This window comes from Syngnathus leptorhynchus, chromosome 20, assembly GCF_054491065.1.
Source record: "Syngnathus leptorhynchus isolate UIUO chromosome 20, UIUO_Slep, whole genome shotgun sequence".
Classification (NCBI taxonomy): domain Eukaryota; kingdom Metazoa; phylum Chordata; class Actinopteri; order Syngnathiformes; family Syngnathidae; genus Syngnathus; species Syngnathus leptorhynchus.
The window spans coordinates 2,918,741-2,944,197 of record NC_141214.1 but is presented as its reverse complement, the minus strand read 5'-3'; the positions used below and the strand labels follow the sequence as shown (position 1 = coordinate 2,944,197).

Below are 25,457 nucleotides of genomic sequence, written 5' to 3'. Positions count from 1 at the left end.
GGGTTTTGTCTCCCGTGTCAAACTCGGGAGCGCCGCAGGGGTCGGGGAGGGGCGAGTGGAGGTTTATTGGATGGACGGCCACACTATCTATCTCCCCTTGCAGCCATTGAGGAGCTCCCGCTGCTACAATGCTTCAGCCAGGGTGCAATGTGCCGTGCTCAACCTGCATGGTCCCAAAAGGGTCAGGTTCAAGGCCCGGGGGCTTGAGCTCTGACAGGGGGACTCCTCTGCTCCGGTGGTCATTTGGACTAGTATACAGTACGTTATGCAACAGTAGAAAAGTCGTGTCAAAACACACACACACTCTGGTCCAAGCAGAAGTAGAGCGTACGCAAAAGTGAAAAAAACTCTGCAAACATTTTTTTAAAACCAAGGGCGAGCCAGTGTAAACTCAGACTTTTATGTCTGTGTTTCTCAAACTTTGTACACCAAGTACCACCTTAAAAAATATTATCTATACAACTCTATAATGACCAACATCATAATAAAGCAATGTCGTGGGCCTAAGTGTTCATCAAGATTCAGGCAAGTTGCTTGATTGATTTCTTATGAGGAGTTATTATTGGAAAAGACAGAAGCAAGCAATATGGCAATTACTGTATATGTGGAAATTTACTGTTTTTGTCACCATTGTTTGTGTGAAATCCTTTTTGAGAGGCATCCCCCGGCTTGAATATATTAGCATGATCGCCTCTTTTCTTGGGCTGCAAAACAAACCAATTATATTCGCTGTGTGTGGCAAAGAGACCTTAAAACATTTATGCAAACACATTCTAAAAATGAGTGTTGGATATCATTTCCCACATCATCTACGATGTCAGTGTTTGACAAAGTAATTTATTTCGTATCAACTTTCCACAGTCTGTGTTTATCTAGTGAAAAGGAATCACTTTTTGGAGAAGAGGGAGGGACAAGACAGTCATTTGGGAGCACACTCTCTGTTTTATCTTCATCCTTCATTTTTGAACATGTCAAACCTTTGGAATTGGCCAATATATTGTGGATGGTGTGTCTGTCTTGTTTTTAGTGGACAGAACAAACCAAACCACAAACTCAATGCTACTCCAAAATGTGCTCCAAGTGTACATAAATCCACATAACAAGACTTGACAGAGGTTGCAATCTGAAAGAAGGGAAAAGTCATTCTAGTGAAGGCGAAAGTGTGTCTGGTCAGTTAGAATCTGTCAAAAATTGAAAACGCTCCCATGAACACTTATGAATCACGATGCAAGTTGCTGCAAGGCCTCGTCTGGCAAATAAGCTCCGTGCTGTGAGAATCTGCCACTGGCGTCCCTCGCGTAGAGGAATGCTGCTTGACAGAGCCACGCCTTTAGATTTGATATAAATTGTAATTTGAAAAATGTGCTGCGTGCACATTTTCACAGTCAGCATCGTATTAGGTATCATTTGATGCATGCTCCATTGCCATGATGTCCAAAAAAAACAATTATTTATAGATCTAAAAACATTCCGATAAAAATATCCCCTACTTCATCATCCTAAAGGAGACGCATTTACGATAAGTCAAGTTTGTTGATACAAATAAGATGGAGGGGGCGGCCATTTTGCCTTGTTCCACTCGCTGTCAGCTGAAAATGACATCACAGTGCCTCATGGCTAAGCTTTTGCAAACAACGCATGAACCAAGCAAAAGCAGTCCCTCTCACTTTTGCACTTAGCAAAGGTCATAAAAAGTCATCGTACTTGCATTAAAATGTGCCACAGCTGTCACTTGAACGAATTTCCTAGAGCAAGTGGAGCAAGCCAGCTAAATCACTGCGCAAACACGCTATATTTGCGTCTCTATGTGTTTGATTGTATCCCTGCATGTTTTTTTTTTTGGGAGTGCGCGTGTGGCAGCTGCTCATCAGCTCAGCCAAGAGAGAATTACAAGCCTCCCATGGGGGACCAGTGAAGCCAACAAGGGGCAGGTGACTCGCAGTCGCTCCCAGATCTCCTTACACACACGGGCACACGCATACGCACGCGCGCACATGCATATAGACAACAGATGAGCTCGATTGTGGGCCCGTCTACCGCGCGATCGGGGAGCGGGGGTGTCGCTGCCACAGGTAGAGCGAAAAGCCTCGAGGCCTCCAAGCACACAGAGGTCACGTCTGAAGGTCGTGTGATATTTGATTCCAACAATTGTTCCAACAATCAATACAAGTCACTCAGTAAAGCATTTGAGGCCTTCAGTCGGCTGGTTTTATTCCGACAGGACAAGATGCCAGCCGAGCATCCTGGCTTTTTATGTCCCTCTCACTTGATTCCCCCTCTTCTGCTTTCTTGTCAAGCCAGGCTCTTGTCCCGAGTGTGTGGCGCGCCGCGCACGTAAAGCCCCGTCTCTCTTCTTCCCTTGTCCTTGTCCCCGACACAGGCCCCCAGACACAAGCCTCTTTCTGTTGGGCCATCGCTATGACAACCAAGCCACTAGCTTGAGGAGGCGACATAAAAACCTGCTCTTTTGCGAGGGACACAGGAACACCTGCCGCCTCCAGAGATGGGGAGGGCCAAAGCTGGACACACAAGTGCATGTAGACACAAATCCATGTGGTCACTAAGGCCACACACATATAAAGAACTGTACATGGCCACAAAGTTCGACACGGAAGAATTAAACAAGACAGGCGATGTACCGCAAGACTGCTTCCTTCTACTAAACCGGCTGCCCTCTTTGAATGAGATAATCAAAGGGCGTGGAATATGTCATTATCCAATATTGTTCTGGTTGGTCAGGTTTCAAGTTCAATCTTAAATCATTGTGGCGAAGTAGTTGAAAGAAATCTCAAATTTACTCTCGTCCGTAACTGAATGAGTACAAATTATTTGGAGCGTTTGAGGGGGGGGGGGGGCAGTGTTTTACTTTTTAGCAGGCTGCATTACCATGGTAACCCATGTCGCAACCCCAAATCCTTCAAGTCTAACCACTTGGTAACCGTGTTAGAAATGTCTCGCAACACTCACTGGCCACTCATTGTTGTCATAACAAAAATATACAAACTCAGTTTGGTCTTACTTGCTTATTGATGGCTTATTTTTAAATGTGATTTTCCCATTTAGAGCAAAGCCACTATAATTACGCTTCGGTCTGAATGTATATTGGAATTGCGGAGAAAGTCCAGATGTCCACTGAAGTACTGTGTGGCCATACGTATGCATGTGTGCCTCAAGTTGCGGTCTTTAATTATTTAAACAAAACCAGGGTCCTGTCTAAGTCAACAATGTGAACTGTTTGACCCCAGGAATAAATGATAATTACATCCTCTCCAGTGGAACACAAAGACCAGATGTTAAATGTGCGTTTGGGCTACTGTTAAGCGTGAAAAAAAGAATTAATTGCGCGGCGCTCGTGTCATCCGGAGTCGAAATCCCCATGAACTTAATCAACAAGTGTCAGTTTAATAAGCTGAGGCTGATGGCTGGCGCCCTCCTGTTCCAGGCGGAATATTCTGGAGGGACTGGCAAAAGAACCTTCAGGGCTTCGCTGCTGTTCATTAAGAGTATTAATGATTAACTGAGAGTGCTATTGTCCCCCCGGGTCCAGCTGTCCTTCCTCTGCCTGATCCACTTGGATGCCTCTGGGCCACTGAACTCTATTCATGTGTTTAAGTGACAGCTGCTCCTTCCTCACTGTGTGCTTGTTCAGTCACCTGCAGATGCTGGTAAACAATGAAGCAACGAGTAGATGATAGAAAAGATTGCTAGTTTAGTAGGTGATGAACGTGATTATGTTAAGAAAAAAAAAAAGACGTGTGCAGGTGCTGAATGATGGAAACAAACTGGACCAAATATTTGAATGAGGATTTGAGTTCTCTGAGCAACGGGTCAACATTGTTTGTTTTCTATATTTCACACCTCTCGTCTGTGCATTCAAAACAAGGAATGCCTCTGTCTTTTATTGCAGTCAGATATGCTTATCCGCTCATCTCCTCTTTTCTTACGGGAACTATGATATCTCTTATCTGAACAATGTGCTGGTGGGAACCACTGAGATCCATGTGGGCAGACCTCCAGATGTGATGTCAGGCTTTGGAAGAACACTGGACATGTTGCACGCTTTTCCTCCACGAGCCCCCAAAGTCGAGTGACGAGAACCTTTGCAGTTCTCCACGAGTGGAAAAATGGCCGATGCGATTCCCGGATGCGTGTTTTTGGTGCGTGTCTAGCATTTAGGTTGCTTTACTCGAAGGTGGTCACGTGAGATTAGGGCCCCCTTTTACAAACTCTTACTGGTGGCAAGTACAGCGTTGTTTTCCCTTATCCCGTGTTTTACGATAGTGTGAAGCATAAAGGACAAGCACAGACCTGAGCCAAGGGAGTAGTGATTTTCACCCTCTGATGGCAGGCAGTGTGTCTTAGCAGCCAGTTTATTGCAGGGGCCGAACATAGAGGTGGCTGTGTCCATTCAACTCTTTATGCATGCACGTGCAAGCAGCCACACAAACACATGCCCTCAGACACCAGTGGAGTTTGTGGCATTTGCACCGAGGTAAACATTTTTCGGAGATGTGTGTGTTGGATGAAAGGCATTTTGCCTTTCTCACTCCGCGGGGGAAATTAAAGAGTCCACGCTGCGAGGGAATAAATGTTCACTTTCATTTCGATGCCCGCGGTGAATGTTAACGAAGACATTGGACACCCTTCGTGTCTGGAGTTGACAAATTTCATAGTTAAAGGCTTTGCTGTTTCCTCATTTGCTCCACATTTCGCAAAGATTGAGTATTACACCTGCTGTAAGTGAGCGCATTTGTTTTTGCTCTTTCTTCACAGAACCTCACGGCCAAAGCGAGTGAACGTCAACAACACTCATGCGTTTGATCGGTGCCAACCGCCGTTACGACTCACGTGTGACTTTGAATGAATACACAGTCATTCATATGATTTAAGCATAGCCTTAGCTTTGCATTGACAAGAAGAGGATCTGGCTTACAGGCAGCAGGAATTGACATTGGCTCGCTTCCTGTCATTGACTGCGGGTCACATGGTGAGTGCGTGGGCGCTTGATAATGGAATGCGTTAAAAGGGTTAGGCTCTTTCCACCAGACGCGGTGTCACATGCACACAAACACACTACAGCTGTGTGTGTGTGTGTGTGTGTGTGTGTGTGTTATATTCTCCAAAGAAGTGAAACTCAGTCACGTCTGCTTTTGTTTCCCATTCACGTCATATTGACATACGTATGTACTTCTAAAATTTGAGATGATTATGAATGAAGTTCTCTTCCTGTTTCGGTTCATGAAAACAAAGGAGCCGCTTCGTCTGAGAGAGATACAAAGGTTCAACGGTGCGGCGGTCAACAAAGAGTCATTCCGGTGCAAACTCGAGTGCAGAGCATGTATGTGCACACACCCACGCAGTGCACAACATGTGCATCCAGCGTTCCCAGTTTCCTTCTGTTCGAAATCTTAGCGTGTGAATGGAACTTTGCCATCCAATCAAATCACTCACATACCATGCAAACATCTCCACCCCTTCTCTTTGCGGCCTCGCTACTTCTGTTCAATCTCTCCCTCCATTTTAAGTAACATTTGGGAATGCAAAGCCAAAAAGCTTGTCATCAGAAATGTGACGTCCTCAAAGGTCCGCTTTGGCTTTTCACTGAAGACTTTCTGATAACGTGCATGCGGAGGTGTTTGCAAATGTGCTCGGTAGAATCAAAGTCCATTTGTTAAAACGACCCAGCGACTTTTATCTTCCATATACCACCCAGAGACAAAAATAATGTGAGCCTGTATCGCAGTGGGCCAATGACACCCCGTGCGGCCCCACTGTAATGACTGCACCACACATGCACACACACATACACACACAGACACACACACGTGCCAATGGTGTGGCCTTGATGTGGGCTGCTGTGCTGTGTCTGCTTTGAGTGTCTGCAGATGGAGGCCAAGGCTTCCAGTGAGCAGGAACGATGGCGATGGAGAAAAAGGATCCACAAAAAGTTTTTAGCTCCTAGGGACTGAACCACTAAAGATTTCTATAGTGATGAAAATCAATTCATTGATGATGTGACGAATGGAAAAAGGGACATTTTTAAGATGGCCCCCATTCGAGGCGTTGTCGCGTGTGCGTGACTCAGCTTTGGCGCCCCGGTTCTTGGAGAGTCGTCACGCCGGGTCACATTGTGTTACATCTGATAAACAATTGTGTGGTTGTTTCACTCAGGCTTAATTAGGACAATCCAGAGTTTCACGTGAATTTAGGATTTCTTCCAATGCGTCTATGGTGACCATACACTCAGATTAATGTGCTTTTTGGGTTGTTACTCTCTCTAAGTCAAAAGGTCACAGCCATATGTTCCATTTGTGTTCCTCAATATCCTTCCTTCTTGTTGAATGACACGATATCGCATTGTCTGTACTTCTTGAATTTGGCTGACGCCAATAACAAATAACCTCAAACTAGTGCAAATATTTTTTTACAACCACATGATGCACCCTAAAAAGCAATTAGGAAATATGCCTTTTGGCAGTTATATGTAGTCTCAAGGCATCACAAGATCAGGAATGAATGAGATGATAACTGATATTTATCTTCCAAGCTATTATTGTATTAAAACTGGATGTTGAAACGATTCAGAATCGAAAACACTGAAGCTACACGTTGGAAGTCCCTGAAAACATGACTTCCGTTTGTAGCAGGTAGGTTGGGAAGTGTCGCCGTACAAGAATACAATACAGTGTAAATGATAAACAAATAAGCTTAGTTGACAAAATGTTGCATTAACTAACACTGAAATACTGCCATGATGACTTGGTGGCTGATTTGGTTCGATCGGGATGATGCAAGGACTCCATCTATTGGTTAAGTTGCAACTCGCATTAAAAAAAAAAGCCAAACAATTAAGCCCATAATAACTACAGTATGAACAGTTTGGGTTTCTGCTTGAACTTTTTTACACTAATAACATGAGATGTTTATGATGGCCTGGAAACCTGGAACCGTTCTTTCAAATACTAAACCCCCTAAAATTACGCAGTACTCTAAATACACTGCTCAAGTGTGTGAGTGTTTGTGTGAGTGCATTATATAAACCTCCACTCCCGATTGTTCATTTTCTCTCCACGGTGCCATCGCCAAATGCGGCGTTCATTTGCACTGCCAACAATGGCTTCGTTCTTGAGATAAGTGCCAAGTTTCAGCACATATTCAATGACAGTGCTGCCCATCACAATTTAGCGTGTAGCCCTGTGCCTTCCTGTCTTTTGATATTTTTCACCCCCTGGGGGGTTGAAAACTATCTCAAAATATTTTCAAGCCACATATCTCTTTCAGCTTGACGACTTAACTTAAAGATCAGTTAGAGATCAGCAGTATCATTTTTGCCATTTACAAATTGATCTTACAGCACGAGCGAAACCAAATTGCTGTCTAACTGCTTTTTTTGCCCCCCCCCCTCCTCAAACCTTCAAGATTCTACTTCCATCCTGATGACGAAACTATTCATTTAGACATTGACGTCTCAGTTTCTCAGATGAAATGAAACCCTCGGCCTCGAGGCAAGTGTGTGTATGCAGCCCATTCTGTCCCGTCAACTTCTTCTTCCCCTACCTGATGTCACGTGGGAGGGGCCTTGCCACCGAAGCTAGCTCCTCTCATTTCCCTGGCAAATGTAGTCACCACAACCAGTCACACTTCTCTCCTCCCTGCTCTACCACCACTCTACCGCCTCCTTCCTTCATCCCTCATTCCTCACAAGTCCCAAGAGGATAAGATGCCATGGAGGCCACGGGGGGTACGGTCCTTTGTGTCTGCTCGCTGCTGGTCCTCCTAACAGGTGAGCGCTGTTGTTGGGATGATGTGATTGATGTAGAATGTGGACAGGTAGAAAGTTTTGTTGATTTTTTGGGGGAGAAAATGCTAAGTGCGCCATTTGTTTTCAACAATTTCACACATCCGAAATGCAGTCTCGGTACCCAGCATCCTTCTCATTTATTATTATGACCACAAAAATTCATCTTTATGAACTAAGTGGTATGATCTTCTACTCTGATGCGTAAACAACACTGTTTGAAGTAACTTGTTTGAAGAGAATGTTGTGTGGCCTGTATCTAGTGTATTTACACACGCTTTCCATAATCCACTTCACCTTTTAAATGCCGCCAGCTCTAAAATGATAACAAAACAAGTCAGTGGAAAGAAGAAGTGAGCAACACCACTCTTCTGTGACTCATTTTAAACCCAACACATCAAAAATATTAACTGTCCCCAAAGTTGGGGAAAACAATCCTTAAGTGTCTTATCTCTGAGCAAGATGGTACACTTGCATTTCGACACGCACCGGCTGACTTTATTTAGTGTGCAAACAACTTACATGGTTGCAAAGGTGATAAGAGGCAGGTGTGTGTATGTATGGGCCTTCACTTACAATTGTTTGAAAGTGCACGTTTGCCCCTCATTACCTTGAAAATGTGTGTCCATGTGTGTGTGTGGTATTATATCCACCATCACCACATCAGCTTATGACCACAACAATGACCACTTTGTTTGGGGACAACAGCTAAGCAGCGGGCTCGGCACACTTGTCCTCATTTTGTCTTTTCAGTGTATCCCAGCTGGTGTAAACGGAGGCACACGCCTGCTTGTGACAACGCACGCGCACGCAACACACAGAAACTCGCCTGCAGGCCTGCTTGAGAGAGTTGACATGTTGCGAGGGTGTCGGTGGGTGGGTGCTGCAACTATTATGTCCAACGTAACGGCCAGTAGAGTAGTTAAGCCGTTGTGATAAGCAGTATAGAAACGGGGAGTAAATTAGGAGGAAGTAGCATTTTGTCAGTGCGTGTGTGCACGTGTGAGTGAAACTTGTTACTTTTGACACCATATTTGTTTTATGAGTATGTGGGGCTGGTAAACATATTTATTGAGTTTACTTTTGAGTGAAATAAGAAATGGGGAAAAAAAAGACAGTTTGAAAATCCCAAATGAGCAAAGTATGAACTTCTCTTTGCAAGTTAGTGCCTCACACTACCACCACCCCCTCACATGCTGTTTGCACTCAGTCTGGCATCCAAACAGAAACGAAAAAAATGGAAAGACTTCGTTCCACTTTTGCAACTTACAAGACGAAAACTGTGCCGAGAAACAATCAGTAGTTGTGAAGAGTCTCCTGCCAGCTCAGATGAAATATTAACGGTGTTTATGTAACACAATCAAGGAGAGAAAAAAACTGAAGCCCCAGTATGAACTCTAAAAATGCACGGTTAGAAGCATCAGTTGTTGACGTGGTAAGTTGTTAAGCACCTGCAGACAAGCTTCCCTGGCAACTACTCTCGACAGCAGACAGTGAGGTGCTTCGGATTAACAGTTATTCAGTGACTTTAGACAGCCGCTGTGTTTGTTTTGTGTGACGTTAGCTTGAAAGACAGGTCCTGTCCTCGTCAAACAACAATGGCAGCATTGAGCTGTGTCAATATTAACTCATTACAGTTTGAGGATCTGGACAACTTGGAGAAAAGGATGCAGATAGGCCCCATTAATGCTTCAACATGAGTAATTGACACTCAAAGTTGTTTTGATGAAGCCTGTTGGAGCAAAATAAAGACATCGCAAGATGAACCTTGATAAATTAATTGTGTCCTCTTTTTCCACTTCACCGTTCACAGACGTCAGCGCAAAGTTCATCCATATCCCTTCATCAACCCGTCACGGCATCGAAGGGAAGTCCTTATGCCTGCCCGTTGAGGTGAACTTCCAATTGAACGAGGTGGATATCCAGGGAACGTGGTCCCACACCTCGACGAGCGGCACCGGGACCATTGTGGTGGCATTTACCAAAGTCTCCAACATCCTCAATATGATTTACCACAACCACATCTCGTTCAAAGAGCCCAATATGACTTTGCTGATACGGAAATTAAACCAGCGTGATGAGGGAATTTATCACCTCAACCTCAACATCGTATTTCTTAACAAGTCGGGGCAGATTTTCAAAGAGGAGAGGACAGTGCATGTCACCGTAGATGGTGAGTGGAGCGACACATCATTTCATGTCACATTGTTTGGTAGCAATCTCGAAAGGTAGACTTTTCTATTTGCTTTTTCTTAGTTCCTGTATCCACTCCGATCATTGAGAAGAGCCCATCTTATGCGCTGGTTGAGGACAAGGCCAACGTGACGTGGACGTGTTCGGTGGAGAGAGGAACAAGGGTTGTGTTTCAGTGGTACAGAGACAATCAGCTCCTGGGTGTCAGTGACAGATATCACTTTTCCAAAGACAAATCCACACTGCTCATCAGTCCCATTAAAAAAGAGGACAAGGGAAGTTACCGATGTGTGGCGAGCAACCCCGTCAGCCAGGAGGGATGCGAAAAGGCCGTGGAGCTCACCGTTTACTGTGAGTGGACGTTTGCCTTCATCGTCAAGCTCCTAAAAAGAAATACATTTTGTGCAATGATTTGGTAGTTTGTGTCAGAATCTATCTAGTCATGTTTTGGTTTGCCCTGAACAATTTCTGTCCTCTGCAGATGGCCCGTACAACTTAGAGGTGAACTCCGAGCAAGGCCTCCGCACCGGGGGGGTGTTCACCATCAACCCTGGAGAACTGGTCTTCTTTGATTGCCAGGCTGATTCCAACCCCCCCAACAGTTACGTGTGGATCTCCAAGGGGCCCAACACGACCATGCAGGTCATCACCGAGGGCCCGCGATTGGAGGTTCTCTCCAACAGACTGGCCCAGGCTGAAGAGTACCTATGCCGCGCCTTCAACAATGTGACGCAAAAGCAAGACGAGACCCAGTTTACCTTGGTGGTCGCCAGCCTGGGAACAGGTGGGTGGAAAATGGCAGGAAGGAAAAATGTTTCGGGAAATTCGCATTAGATAAACATACGCACAATAGATTAAGTGTAGTACTACCGATTCTGTGCTCAGCAGGGAAGTGGAAACCTGATTATGACTACCATGAAACATGAACAGAGCATTTTTATCTCTGTTGCTAGGTTTCACTGCCTGTAGTCTGTATTAAAGTTCCCGTGTGTGGGAAAGTCAACACAACATAACAGCTGTTGTATTTGTTGACAAGGTTTTATAGCATGGCGGGATTCTGTGTGCCGAATGCGGAACGTTGATATGTTGTCACGGTGATGTAGAGAAAAGGCGAGGCGATGGCTCCCGCTGATTACCGGGTTAGGGTTTAACTCGTCGACTCAAGCTGCTGTGTCTTGATTTTCTTTTGTTTTTCATCATCAAATCAAAATGGCTGACCATATAAAACCCTTACAGATTGAAGCCCACATGCATGATGAACGTTACTACAATGATTGTGTTTGCTTGTTTGTTTGTTTATAGGAAATGATAAACACACCCAGGATCACAATGCCATATCCCCGCTGGCTGTTATTACTGTGTGTTCTTTGTTCATCATCGGCGGCATGCTGCTCGTCTTTTTTAAGAAAGCTTGTCACCCAAAGACAGGTTAGTTGGCAATTTCTGGTAACTGTTGCATTAGTATTTCTACATTTCTTATGCATTTGTTTTCCCTTTTTCTCTCTCCATCTTATCTGTAGTGCTCATGAGAATTTATAACAGGTAAGAACAAAATCGAACTATTATATTGAATATTACAGCTAAAAGTGAAAATACTTTAATTACAATAACTGTTATAGCAGACTCATCTCTGATCAGGAACGACCACATCGATCAGGTAACAAAACTCTTTTGGAGATGTGTATTAGTCTTTTCTGTTGATCACTCATCACATACTTTCATATGTAGACAAAGACAATACTTCTTAATTTTCACTCACTCATAACTTGAGCTCATTCCTATAATTCAGTTCTTATTTCAATAATATAGATTGTACAGTACATTATGAGTATCATCAAAGAACAATAATAATGAAATACTATGTTTATTAACAGGCCATGAGGATGCAACTGAAGACTTTGGTATCTATGAATTTGTCTCCATACATGGGACGATAGAATCTGCTAGGGTATGTTTTTGTCTTGTTTACGCACACACACACACAAAAGCTGTTAAATTGATGTATTTCTCCAAACTGTCCTGCAGGTATCATGCAGATCCCTGGCTCGCCTGGAGTCAGTCCAGGATATGCACACCACAATCTATGATGTGATCAGGCATGTTCCCGAAACCCCTGGCCAGAGTTTGCTCGAGTGACTTTTAAGTCATCAACTTAAAACATTCGATTTGTGTTTCTTTTGAGGCTCTTGTCAAAGCCCAAGGCACTGCTGACTCATTGTTTGCACTCGAGCTGATAGAGACCTGTGCCAGCACTCAATCATATATTGTGCACTTTTGTGGTCCAGATGCTAAGGCAGATAATTTATTTGATTAATTTGACTGTATTTACTCAATTTGAAATGAACATACACAGGGTGATATGAACGTATGCATACTTAGAAAGTTCAAATTTATTCACCAAAAAATGTTCATTTCATGTTGTTCCTGAAGGACAGTGAATTTTGAGACCGGTATTTTTTGTAACATGTTGAAAGAGTGAGATAAAAAACTGTAAATACTGTACATAGATTATACTGAGATTCTTTTAAAACACCTGTATGATTCTATGTTTTCTTCAGATCTATTTATTCCCATTTGAAACCCTTCAGCTTGGTTCTATAAATGTAGCATTTGTTTGCATGGATAAATATGAATGCTGAATGATTGTGTATTTTTTTTTTAATTGATGTAAAGTTTGCAATTACATCTTTGTTTTTATATTTGCATAAATATGTCTGTATGACTTTTTTCTCCTAACATGATGGATGCCAAGAGTTTGTTGTGTCACTTGTGAAAGATTTGAAATCCCTGCAGACTACTCTGCTTGGTTATAGACATGATGAATTGGTATGCAGTGTATCTGCTTTGATGGTGAGACACAGGCGGGAGCAGACAGTTGCTTCAGCATGCTGAGCGGCACTCCACCTGCCTCTGTTGGCACATTGTCATGAGAAGATGAAAAATAAAGTGCCTGTTGTTGGTGTATACAGTATATGAGACAACCAGACAAAAATACACTGAGGTCAGAGGTGCACATTGGCTTCACCACATTTGGTGGACAAGCCCACAGCGGACATACTTAAAATCTGGCGGCGTTATTATCAACTCGTTTCATTGTGGTCTGTCATGTTTGGAAGACATTTAGTTCTGTAGAGGTGCCTCTCCATATTTGGGGCGATGAGTATTCTACCTGTCATGAAATCTTAACATTAATGAGAATTTATGAATAACAATGAACACTTAATTAAATCAAGCTCTAATTAGCTTGTGACCTTGTGCATGAGCTCTTCAGTAGTGTCCCTGGGTTGGGTCATACCATCTGTTCCATAACAGAGTATGCTTGAAGAGAGGCTCTTCAGTTTGGCTGAATGCCTAACACCTAAGGAGAGCTTGCTCACCTTCATTTGACAGGGAAATAGCCTGGGGCTACATTAACCCGAAACTGTAGCTCATTGTCCCTGCTGCTTTTAACCAATATAATGCCCTAGGGCAATGTTGGTAATTGGTACAGTTATGCTATTGTAGTTCAATGGTAGTTGCTATTCAATCAAAATAGTTGACATTATTCACTGCATTACTAGTAACCTTTCACACCCATGAAGAAATAGGTTTTTCCGACATGCATTTTGGAAAGCCAGCGCTTATTTTTTCCCCAGCAGAGGTCAGTAGAGTCCTTTGCATGATTTGTTTGGCACTAACAGAAACTTATGTGATCAATTTTGTAGAGTAATAATTTGTTTACTAATGACTAAACAAAAAAGGGTGTTGTGAAGGCAGCAGAAGCTTTTGCTCCACGCAGACTGGTATTTTTTGTAACATAGAAGTCATAGAGCTTTTCTAGTAAAAGAAAACCCAACAACAACAACAAAGACTACATAATGTAATTAGTTTGAATTTCCTTTGCGGTACCAATCAGTTAAATTATTTTTTTAAATATATTGTGGTTGCCAAAATTGTAAAAAGGACTATAATACCGGAAAACAGGTAAGATGTTAAGCAAAACATGAAAAACTACGTTTCCCATGATACATTGGCTGTGTCAGGCAAACGGCGCGCATGTTCGCAGGTCACGTGACTGCCGAACATGGCTCTCGCCGTATTGATGTAGGCGTATCGCTGAAATGACAACATAGCTGGAACAATAAATACCCATTTATATTATCATTGGCCACATTTCAGCGCTACAATGCAAAAGATAAAGTCTCTCATGGCCCGGCAGGTATGTGAAGTAACTCTCCGTAAAATGAGCTGGGGGGCGTTTATCGCAGACATAGCTTGAGAACTTGCTAGCACAACGGCTAAGGTGCTAATTTGACAGGTGTCAATATAGTTACTAATTAAAGTGGATAGCCCGGTGTATACTCTTGAATTGTCTTGACATTAAAACTTACCTGTTATATGTGGGGAAAGCTCACCATATGAAAGGTACTGTACGTTTGTATATATCGGACATAACAATGCAATAATATCTTGTGAATTACTATTATGAATGTTGGTTTGAAGCAAAGACATTTAAAATAAAAAAAAAAAGGCCGTTGTCGTGGTTCACAATCTTTTCATCTCGGACAAGTTGAAGTGGCCCTAATATTTGGACAAAATTCACATTTTAGCTTCCTTATCTATGAATACATGACAGTGGAAAAAACAAGTTTTGGTATTCCCACCTCTTGTATTATTATTACTTGTATTATTGTTGTTATTATTATGATTTTTATTACTATGGTTATTATTATTATGTCAGCCTGGAATTTCTTTGATGTACAGTACGGAGCTGATAAATAAGATTGCCTTAAACTATTATCTCAAATCAATTCCTAAAATGAAAGTGAATTGCCCAACTGTATTTTAATTTAATATTGTTTATTTCTGACAGGGTCTAAAAAGCCCTCCGGACAGCTTGGCAGACCTCAGTCCTGTGGAGAACTTTAGGATACCAAGCAAGGTATATATACCCAGTCTTCTTGAGATCCATACTATGGTTGTCATACAGTGGGAGCTTATTTTTCTCATTTTACTTGAAAGAGTTTTAAGGCAACATCTAGCTCGCTGATGGTTGATTCATCACCCTCATCAAATATGACTAACAAGTTGAAGATGGTAATGACAGGGTTGTAGTCCAGGTCGGAAAAAGTTTGGGAAGAGCTTAAACTCAGGCCAAACTCAATTATGGGAATGGTTATGGATATAAATAGTCTACGCATCCCGGTTTGAATTCTAGATTTTTCTATAGAAAACAATAGACCAAGATAAATAATTGACAAACTTTTTTTCATACTTAATCTGACCTATAACCAAATTTAGCAATCTCATTTGCTATTACTTGATTGTAATTTTCTTGCATCTGGAAATGGTTGCTTGAGTTGACACTACAAGCTACATTTACCCTTTTCCATCAGTAGGGGCCCTCCTTGCTTTATTAAAGCAGGGCAGGTCTGTTTAGGTGCCACATGCGCAGTCATAAATTAAATGTGAGGATATACTATAATGATGGTTTTCACTTCATATCATTCGGAAAAGACACGAGCCTTTTTAATAATGGGTTGTGTTAAATAACATTGTGGTAAAAGTTGGCTTTTGTAAATAATCTGCATTTATGTCTCTACAGACGCTCCCATCTTGGAAATAATAAGGTCCCTCAGCTTCCTAACTTAACCTTCATCTCTGTCTCACGGGAGTTTTCATGAAGCTCCCATTGTTCCGGAACTCTTTTATTTTCACAATCCTCCCGGTTGTCAAGGTCCTTATCCTGATTGTCAACGTTCAGAGAGCACTCGAAGCTTTGATATTCCCTTTGATTCTATGAAAGCAACTGTTCAGTGTCCTGCAATTTGAATGAAAATAGATTTGTAATTTCCGCCCCCAAAAAAGGAAGACAATTCCTTGTATATTATTGGATTTGCATGGAGGTTGAAGCTTTTACGTTCAAAGTGGAATTTGATCAAAGCTTGGTCGCACGTGTGGCCTCAAAATAGCCTTTTACTGAGTCATTCAGGTTGAGATGGCTGGAAGTTTTGCGCATTACGGCAAGTCCAAGGGTGGCGGACGACCATGGAGGGAGGGGGCAGAAGACACATCCTTTTTGTTTTGTTCATTCGTCTGTCTTCTCCTGCCGCTACAACTTCCAGCAGCAATGAGTCATCCAACTCCCACAGCCTCTCACTTTCTCTCTCTTTTGAGTTGATTTCCCACCCACCTTTCTTGGGGCGGACCGTGATGTCCTGTGCCTTCACCCCTCGTTTCCAATCTCAACGCACTAGCCCACACATTTCCCTTGGGGCTCCTGCGCTCTTTTTCACCTGAGTCCAATTGCACGCAAGAGCTTCATTCAAACAATTCTCATCATGTGGCAAGGTTCTCTTGATCAGTATCATCTTAGGAGGTCTACATCACATGAGATAGGGCTGAACGATTAATCGAATTTGAATCATCATTACAAAAAAGGAATTTGGAAAAAATAGAAAATGCATTCATTGTAACAGCCTTTGGATCAGATTTATCCTTTAGTTCCACATCCAACTTTGTCAAATCTTTTTTTAGTTGTAAATAATTTAAATGCGCTGATGCCTCAATGTATTGATTCTACACATAAAAGAAGTCCGAGTCAGCGTTACCTTTGGCGACGTGACATGTTTTATTTATGTGCGCACTCAAATACAGTACGTATGTATGTTCTGTATGTAAAGCTTCAAGAATTCCGAGGTGGCTGTTTTTGTTTGTGCTTCACTACTTTATTCATCTCATCAGCTTCACCTTTAGCTAGCTGACATTTTTTGCCTTTTAGTGACAGTTTTATGATAGATTGCCATGGGCACAGATATCCAGAGGCTTTCGTGGATGAATCCAAATTATTTGGAAAATAACTTGACCTCTTCTTCAGTGCCAAATCACATTTTGTGCCTGTTTTTGTATGGAGTGCTTTCCAGCCTCACTCACCATTTTAAAAAGTTTTTGTGGTCATTTACAAATACGTGAAAAATTGGAAGGCAGGTATCTGCCAAGGCTGATTCATTTGAAACATAATTTAAACAATTATGATGTTCCCGGTGATACGATTCTCCTTCAGTCCTGTAGGTAGCATCAATCTCTTTTTTTGAATCGCCACATATCACAACCTTCAAAGATCCCAAAAGTGCATATGAAGTGATTTCAGACTTTACGGTGAGCAATAATTAATCAACCTTTCCTTGTTTCAAAATGAAAACTCCAACATTTCATCACACTTTGTTATTGACCTGCTGCAATATAGCAGCTAATTAACGTTGTCAGTGGACAGGGGTTGAAATCTGAAAGATTTTGCTGCAATAAGCCTTGGCAGATGCACAGCATGTTAATCAATAAGGTTCTCACAGCTCTGAAGGGAGGGAATCTCCTTTGGTATTTTTTTTTCCCCAGTCATTCATTTCCTCCTTTTGTTCCTCCTATGCCCTACCGATATCCCCCAAGCGATGAGTCCAATGAAATAACATGTAATCTTCTCGCAAACCGCATTCCTGTTCCCTCTCCTTTTCTTCTCCTCTCTACTCCATCTAATTTTCATTCAACTCCTTTCTTGTGTTGTCCTCAAGCCCCGCCTGCGTGTTGAAACTCCTCTGGTTCTCTTGTTCCTATAATGCTATTTAAACCGCTTTATTTTTGAAGTTTTGTTCAATTTTTTTTTTCCTGAATGACAATCGTAAACTAGTGCTGGAACTTTTAAAAACAACAATTTAATGTCTCCGATGTGTTTCAGGAAGAGTTGCGGGAGCTCAGGGAGCAACCCATCGACCCTCAGGCCGAGCAAGAGATCATCGACAGTATCGAGGAGATCTACTTCTCTAACGACTCTTTTGACATGGTGCACCATGAACTGGAGGTTTGTGTATAAAAAAAAGTCTCAGTTTTGAAGCGCTTCACTAACTGAATGAATGACAACTCACTCCCCTGTAAAATTGATGCCTGACTCACAGTTTCCACTTCCCCTCGATAGGACTGTAATTTCATCAGGGCCTGCGATAGCAATAGAGTATTTGCGATGCTTCTGAAAGTGTGACGGTTTCCCGCGCTTCCTGGTTTCTCATCTGAGCCGCTGCCACTTACTCTTCTCATTCCATTGACAACCAGACTGATGGATTATATCCAGTGAACATAAGGAGGGTGTGAAATCTCATTAGATTTATCTTGGTCTCACCACACCACCTGAAATGAGACTCTCAATCAAGGGGAAAGTAATTACCTATCATCCCTTGGGGCATGGAATTGTAATATCTTCTTTACCCAGCTGAGTTTGTTTGTTGTTTACTAAAGACTGCCTTCTTGTCCCATCCTGCATTTGATCTTAAAATGTCTATGGATTGAGGTAATTATTTACGTTTCACCGACTCCAAGATCAGTGAGACAATCTTGAACTCTGAATGCTTCGTGGGCAATATTTTAAATGATGATACTTAGCTGGAATATTTCCTCTGCTCCTGAGTGCCGCAACGTCTTGTTCCCCCCCCCCAGCTAGAAAATGTTCTAATGAGGTTCTGTTTTGAAGCAGCAGGATACATAACTCTGCAATACGTCAGTCACTGGCTGCATTACAAATCAACTTTGCTGTTGTTGTTGTCTACCTGTGTTTGTTCAGAAACTCCCGACCGAGTTAAACCTGCTGGAGTTGGAAGAGTACCGAGACAGACTGAAGAGACAACAGGCAGCTGTAAGTCAGACACGCACGCTGTACTGAAATTCTTCCTTTGTTACCGAGCATCTCTTTCCAACAGAGCTACTCTTCTCTCGTGGGGATGACACGTTAGTCGCCGAGCTGCCGATAAGCGGTGTGTTTTAGATCCTGTAGCTTTCCCCTAATGTGTCACCAGGCACCTCGGGGGAATAGCCATGGCAACTGTTCCAGTGACCAGTCGTGCCAAAACACTGCAGCCGTGTTGTTCAGGAGCACCTTCAACAGTTTGCCAGTTCAATGTCTTGGGGCATTTGCAAAAAAAAAATAAATATATATATATCAGGGCCACAAAGCGTTAAAAAATGGATTGATGGAGAAAAAAAAGCAGTTGCCTATTTCAGTCTGCGGGGCTCAGGAGTTTCGTAAACAATAGCATGGCTGCGCCTCATGTCCAAAAATATTTTGCCTTTATTCATGTAACAGAGCATCGAGAAGAAAATAAGAAAATTGCTCATGGGATTCACCCACCCCCCTAATAAAAAAAGCAAGCCTCTTCTTGGACGCTTGAGTATTGTAATGAATTGCTGAAATTGGATGCTCTTGTCAGGTGACATGCAGTGAGCTTCTGGAAACACCTCAATAAACAGATTGAAAGTAAACGTGCAGGTCGTGTGCAAACCTAAAGTGAAAGAAATCCCTTGTGAGAAATCTTTTCTTTTGTTTTCATCCGACCATGAACATATGGCCTTCGACTGCATCGAGTTTTTTTTTCACCAGGATTTTATTAGCGAGCGAGAAAAATCATTGAATGATTACTTCAGAGCAGCCAGATAAGGAATAGAGTTATTGTGCGGTGACGTCATAACGCTTCATCTCATCACTTCTGATATCCTTCTGCCAAGAATGAAAAGACCATCTTTGTGTGTGTGTACGTGTACATTTACAATGTACGCAACCCGCCTCAGTGGTGGCGCACACATTACTTCCGAGACGTGTAGTCACGTGTGAAATGAAGCTTAACCCTATGCAGAAGCAATGGCGGTGCTTCCATGCGCTGGGTCTCCTGTGACTGGCTTCTCTTTTGTCACAACTGAGATGCTATTATTTCAGGTTCATAATGAGATGACAGACAGATGTGTAACCCGTACGTATTACCTGAATCCTCTGCTTTGGTCAAATAGGCATTTTGTGTCATTTGGGGAGAGCACATCTGCCTTGTCTGTCTGCCACCGCGTCTGAGCTTAATTGGCATCTCTGACTCACTCTCGGCAGAGGTTCATCTCCTAGCTAATTGCCTTTGCGCACTGCACTGTGAGACCTCAGACGCTGTGGAAACTGGCGTAATCCAAAGATGCACTTTGACTTTGACTCCACAGAAGCTAAGACCAGAGGAGAGCCCGTGTTAATAACAAGGTGGAAAAACCGATGTTGTTCTCATGTCGCTGGAAACCTTGCGAGGCTCTGCTTTAACCCCATCTGGTTGACGAAACTGTCCTTGGGAAAGGTCTTTGGATTTAGTGTTTGCGCGCGCATACGTATGTGCGTGTGGTGCTGTGAGGGGCAGTGAAGTGTCTTAACACCCAATGTACAATTTAGGGGAGCATATAACTCATTATGTGAAACTACTGTGAGCCACTGAGTCAGTAAATTACACCACTGGTCCAAAATGGACGGATACAGCTTATGCACTCGCTGACCACAATTGGGCTTCACTTTCATCAAGAAATGAGACACAATATAGAAGCTGTACACTCATAGTTCACTCTGTATTTTATATGTATATTAGAATTTAAGTAAGTACTCTAACTTGGTATAACATATCATGGTTTAATGATTTGGAAATATGGCTGAGGGGGAGATGTCCCTTCGATACTCTCTGCATAGTGTTTATTTTTTTTTAGTTTTGCGGCACTTCTTTATTTTTGAGATGATACTGTGACACCTGGCAAAAGTTTCTGTTTTAACACAGCGGTTCTCATCTCTGCTCTCTCTCTGCTCTCTCTCTGCTCTCTCTCTCTCTCTCTCTCTCTCTCTCTCTCTCTCTCTCTCTCTCTCTCTCTCTCTCTCTCTCTCTCTCTCTCTCTCTCTCTCTCTCTCTCTCTCTCTCTCTCTCTCTCTCTCTCTCTCTCTCTCTCTCTCTCTCTCTCTCTCTCTCTCTCTCTCTCTCTCTCTCTCTCTCTCTCTCTCTCTCTCTCTCTCTCTCTCTCTCTCTCTCTCTCTCTCTCTCTCTCTCTCTCTCTCTCTCTCTCTCTCTCTCTCTCTCTCTCTCTCTCTCTCTCTCTCTCTCTCTCTCTCTCTCTCTCTCTCTCTCTCTCTCTCTCTCTCACTCTGCAGGTTTCGAAAAAGGTTGCTGATCTCATTCTAGAGAAACAGCCATCTTATGTCAAGGTAAAAAGAAATCTTACGTTGAACAGCTGCTTTTTATTCTTACTCAGTAAACTTAAAGTCAGCAAAAATGATTCTTTATCAATCTGAATAGTAGGTGTTATTAACTTATGAATTGGCTATTAAAATCGTCACCGTTATTTCGTCTTAGGGTCCCAGTTAATGTCCTCTTGGTTGACCTTGTGAATGAAGAGGCGTTCGGATCTTGATTTTATGCAAATTATCATCCTGAATTCAATTAAAACTTAATCCCAGGAAATCCCTTCTTTGCTCCTTTCGATGATGTTGCAATGACCTGAAATGCGTATAAGAGATTTCACGTTAGTGTGAGCGGTAGGTAGATAGATGTAGTAAAATAAGTCTTTTGCTCTTATCATCTGCTCCCGTCTTGTAATATTCTTGTAATATATCTTGTAATATAAAATGTCTTATGATATTTTTTCTGTATCGACCTGGGAGTAATTATGGAACCCAGCACTCACATTCAAAATGAGATTATTCAATTTAATATGATTGACCAGTTTTAGTGTGTTTCAATAGGCTCCATTTATGGTGCTCTCAAAGTATATTGGTAGTTTTGTCTTCTATTTTCCTTTAAATAGATCCAATTAATTGGTTTCGTCATTAATCTCTGATGTTTTCGGTCCTGAAAAAGTGTAGCAGAATGCGTCAATGCAATCCGATGACTGCTGTTGTTAAGCCATCTGAAGGTCAGTCTGTGAATAGTAAACTGGTCATTATTTCTGTGACCCTCCGGGTGACTCTGCCGCGTCCAAATGACAGCGGAACTTATTAGCCGGGGCATTCGCCTCCACCCATCTCAGCTCACGTATAAAAGTTGGTTTGCAAAATGCCCTCTGGAGTTCAGAGGGCACATTCCACATCGCCTGCATTCATGTCATAATGAGTCAGAAGAGAGATTTCATTTTGTATTATTTAGGATGATGATGAGTTCCCTGCATCTGGGGCAAAAAGGCAGTTCCCAGCTCCATTTGATCTTTGCTTGTATGGTAATATTTCTGCCTCCACCAGTTTGATTCTACTTATCTTCTCAACATGATCATTTCCACGATGTAAACAGAAATGTAAATTGCTGAGAAACAGGCAACACCCCCCCGTGGCCACAATGCTTCCTCTCGCCAGTGCTTGCGTGCCGTGTATCGCCCTTCAGTGGGAACATAATTTGTCCAGACGTATCAACCCCTGGCTCGGAGCTTAAAATGATGCTCTGCTAAGCATCTAATGTGATTCATAGCAAAGGATGGAGTAGCCTTCTGCTGGAGCTTGCGTCTGATCACTGTTGACACCCGCTAGCTACACGTGGCCTCCTCTTGCACTCTGAAAGGATGGAAGGTTACATGAAGGCCAGAGCAATTGCCATTGATCTGCTTCCAGTTTCTCGATCATCAAATGAATCCGCCAATCAAAATGAGACATTGGCAAACAGCTGATATCGATTGATATTGCTTGACTGTCGTTTAGTTGTTTTTTTTAATCACTTAATACTGTCAACAAAAAAATTGGGAATAAATAGTAATTGGGGCATAAATGTTTAATACTTTAATGCAAATACAAATTGACACAGTGATTTGATTGAATCATTGGTTTTCAGTTAGCATGTAGAATAGGAAGAGTGTTTTGGAATTTGTGTCAGAATTTCTGGATACCATCTTACCCTTGGTCAAATTCAGAGTCATTGGACGAGCTCTTTTGGTGCACTGTAACTGCTTCCTCCAAGTGGGATTGGAATTGGCTTCCCATATGTAATGAATTTCCATGGAGGAACCTTAACCAGGTCACTAAACACAATCAAAAACCAATGGACTCAGGCAGAGACTCAATTATTTTTACACTGGAAACACATTCATTAGACTTAGCCGCGCGTCTTTCATTGCACCTCTCTAGTTGAGGCGAAAAAGGTTTATTCAACCTTGATGGTCAGACCTGCCAATTACAATTGAGGTCTCAAGGCTGTCTCACTGCAGAGATTATAAACCGACAGCAAATAGATCTGTCATGAAATAGATGCCTAATGTCGGCTAACCGTGTTTACTTGCGGATTCCTACGAAATGCCAACTCCAGGGACCAATTCCATGTCATTCATCGGCGGTTCATTGCATATCCTTGACAATGAAGCAGACTTTAGGTTTGACCCAAACAGCAGCATCATTAGAATGTATAGGCATACTCAGAGCCTTGCATAGTCAATGTATTGGAGGGTCAGAATGAAGACCTCTAATGAATATATAAATAACAAGGCAGAGAGAGGTGAAAAATCTCGTGAGACTAAACATATTTTTTTTTGCTTGACCTTAACTTGCCATTTCTGCTTGTTTGTTGACATTGCAGGAGCTGACCGGCTCACCTTTCCTCAGTTTACGTTTTGAGGATGTACGTTATGCAGTTTATGTTTGCTGGTACAGAGCTAGCCTTTAACTTGGCAATTATTTCTTTAACTTTTCCACAAAACCAAATAGAGGAGGCTTTTAAACTATGATTTACCCTTGGCAGCTGTACACTGTAAGCTTAAAAATAAAGTGCTCATTGGGCCTTGCTGTAATGTATGCATTCTCTGAGGAAAATGCTTCTTTATTTCTGTGTTTTTGCGCTCCTGAGCTACGGTTTACTTATTCTGACGGCGTCAAATCTCTAATTTCATCACACACTCGCAGCAGGAGCCATCAAACGCTAATGTGTGCTTACATTGCAGTTGATGTGCATGCGGTTCAGAGTTGAAGCAGCGATTTGTTTGATAAATGGCTGCATCGGAGAAATCAATCTTTGCCTCAGGCTCCTCTTTAACACTTAAGAGAAATTTAACTGTGAAGTGCTTCGCTTTATGTTCTCAGGAGCTGGAGAGAGTGACGGCGTTGCAGACCAACCTGCAGCTGGCTGCTGTCATTTGTACAAATGCAAGAAGGTAATGATGGGCTTTATATGCTTGGCAGCATTCCATCTATATACTCTTAAATGCATCTCATAAACTCCTGCTTGCTTCTTTATCATTTCCAATAGATTCATGAAGCTTAAGATAAAATAAAAGAATTATTTATTGACCCCATGTGTCAAAGCAGCACATTGTTAAATAAATGAATAGGAAGTAAAAAACAGTTATAAGCAATTCCTGTTTTGCTCCAGGAAGGAATGAAGAACAGCCCTTTGAGACAGATAATATCGTCTTGTAAGGCAAAAAAGAAAATCACGCTAATTACACAGTATGTTGAGTGCAAAAGAAAATGGTTCCCATTTTTTTTTAATCACACAATCAGCCTTGCAATCAAGAGATCTTTATCGTTGAGATGTGATGTTGTTCAGGTCCAAAATTCTGTCTGATATGCAGACCTAGCCAACCTATTTGTCATTTTTGCTCCCATTAGGCAACTGAGTGTGTCAAAGGAGGGATTCACAGAAGCGAGCTTGGGCTTATTAGCTAATCAGAGAAGGCGGCAGCTCCTAACAGGCCTGCTGAAGTCTCTTCGGACCATCAAGACACTGGTAAAGTACATTCATGACTATAATAATGCCCTTAACCTCATCAAAATCTTGTGAATCTGCCCTAAAACTGGAGCATCCTTTTAGTACTCTCTTTAGTCTTTCCAATCTGCAATAGCTTTTTTTAGGGTAGAAAAAAATATATAATAATTTTGCTCTCTGAACATGCATGCCTTGAAATTTTTGGTCAAATTGAAATAAATCAGTTATACCGCACCGTGGGAGTGTTAAAACGAATTTATCATTCATGAAACCCATATTGTTTATAGCTGGGTATGTTATGGACTTGTTGCTTTGTTTAAAAAAAAAAAACAACACTGTCATAACACTATCAAACAGTATATAATTATTACAGTGCTCAAGTGTTGTTCTTGCCTTCACAGCAAAGAACGGACGTACGACTCAGCGAAATGCTCGAGGTATCGTAAAGCCTCCTGCGCACATTGACACACACGCTGACGGCTGACTTGAAAGGTCAAATATCATTATAGATTCTGCATCCAAAGCTGAACTCATACAAGTGCTTGACGCGCCTTACAAATGCTTGTCTTTTATGAATATCCGCCAGAGCAAACAAAATCAATATGACTGACACTGAATTTAATGCCCTTTTATTGATAGTAGCTACCAAGCATTTGACTGAGCATAGTTTATGAGTGTCATAATAAACATTGTCACGTCATCGTGATGAAATAAAATATGTACTTAACCACAGTTATCAGCTTAATTTGAAGAGTTTTCAAAGTCTGTTTGTAATGATTGAATTTGCCTTATTCCTCCAGGAGGAAGACTATCCTGGTGCTATCCAGCTCTGTCTGGAATGTCAGAAGGCTGCCAGCACATTCAAACACTATAGCTGCATCAGGTATGTTTAAAAAAAAAAAAAGAAAAAAAAAAGTCCAGTTTCTGCCTTAGAATTCAACGCACTAATTGCAAATACGACACAAGAAGCATTTGACTCTCACTAA

The 25,457-nt window shown here is 42.1% G+C and overlaps 2 protein-coding genes across 7 annotated transcripts in view; both read left to right on the top strand.

Moving 5' to 3' along the window:
- The first annotated feature begins 5,249 nt into the window (after positions 1 to 5,249).
- hepacam2 (HEPACAM family member 2) lies at positions 5,250 to 13,039 on the top strand. Its single transcript, XM_085900917.1, has 10 exons — positions 5,250 to 5,338; positions 7,420 to 7,783; positions 9,612 to 9,971; positions 10,055 to 10,342; positions 10,473 to 10,775; positions 11,294 to 11,419; positions 11,512 to 11,533; positions 11,611 to 11,648; positions 11,866 to 11,939; positions 12,017 to 13,039. Exons 2-10 carry the CDS (start codon positions 7,726 to 7,728, stop codon positions 12,125 to 12,127), a joined length of 1,380 nt encoding a protein of 459 aa, XP_085757043.1. The 5' UTR covers positions 5,250 to 5,338; positions 7,420 to 7,725; the 3' UTR covers positions 12,128 to 13,039.
- Positions 13,040 to 14,014: 975 nt separating this feature from the next.
- Positions 14,015 to 25,457, top strand: part of vps50 (VPS50 EARP/GARPII complex subunit) — a 40,510-nt gene continuing 29,067 nt past the window's right edge. For 5 of the 6 annotated variants that reach the window (XR_015062995.1, XR_015062996.1, XM_085901313.1 and 2 more), the window contains exons 1-9: positions 14,015 to 14,189; positions 14,844 to 14,912; positions 17,700 to 17,822; positions 18,576 to 18,647; positions 20,946 to 20,999; positions 23,847 to 23,917; positions 24,375 to 24,492; positions 24,873 to 24,908; positions 25,272 to 25,354. Coding sequence is in view for 4 of the 6 variants with exons in the window: in XM_085901313.1 (XP_085757439.1) it covers positions 14,157 to 14,189; positions 14,844 to 14,912; positions 17,700 to 17,822; positions 18,576 to 18,647; positions 20,946 to 20,999; positions 23,847 to 23,917; positions 24,375 to 24,492; positions 24,873 to 24,908; positions 25,272 to 25,354 (659 nt within the window). In the remaining 2 variants the exon portion in view is untranslated. The remainder of the gene's footprint in view (positions 14,190 to 14,843; positions 14,913 to 17,699; positions 17,823 to 18,575; positions 18,648 to 20,945; positions 21,000 to 23,846; positions 23,918 to 24,374; positions 24,493 to 24,872; positions 24,909 to 25,271; positions 25,355 to 25,457) is intronic. The other variant, XM_085901315.1, reaches the window with a different exon arrangement.

What these genes read in the sequence shown, in the direction of transcription:
- hepacam2 (XM_085900917.1), top strand. Translation starts at nt 7,726, where the DNA reads ATGGAGGCCACGGGGGGTACGGTCCTTTGTGTCTGCTCGCTGCTGGTC. An exon ending in AGTGCATGTCACCGTAGATG is followed by an intron (nt 9,972 to 10,054) that starts GTGAGTGGAGCG and finishes GCTTTTTCTTAG; the next exon opens with TTCCTGTATCCACTCCGATC. An exon ending in GGAACGACCACATCGATCAG is followed by an intron (nt 11,649 to 11,865) that starts GTAACAAAACTC and finishes GTTTATTAACAG; the next exon opens with GCCATGAGGATGCAACTGAA.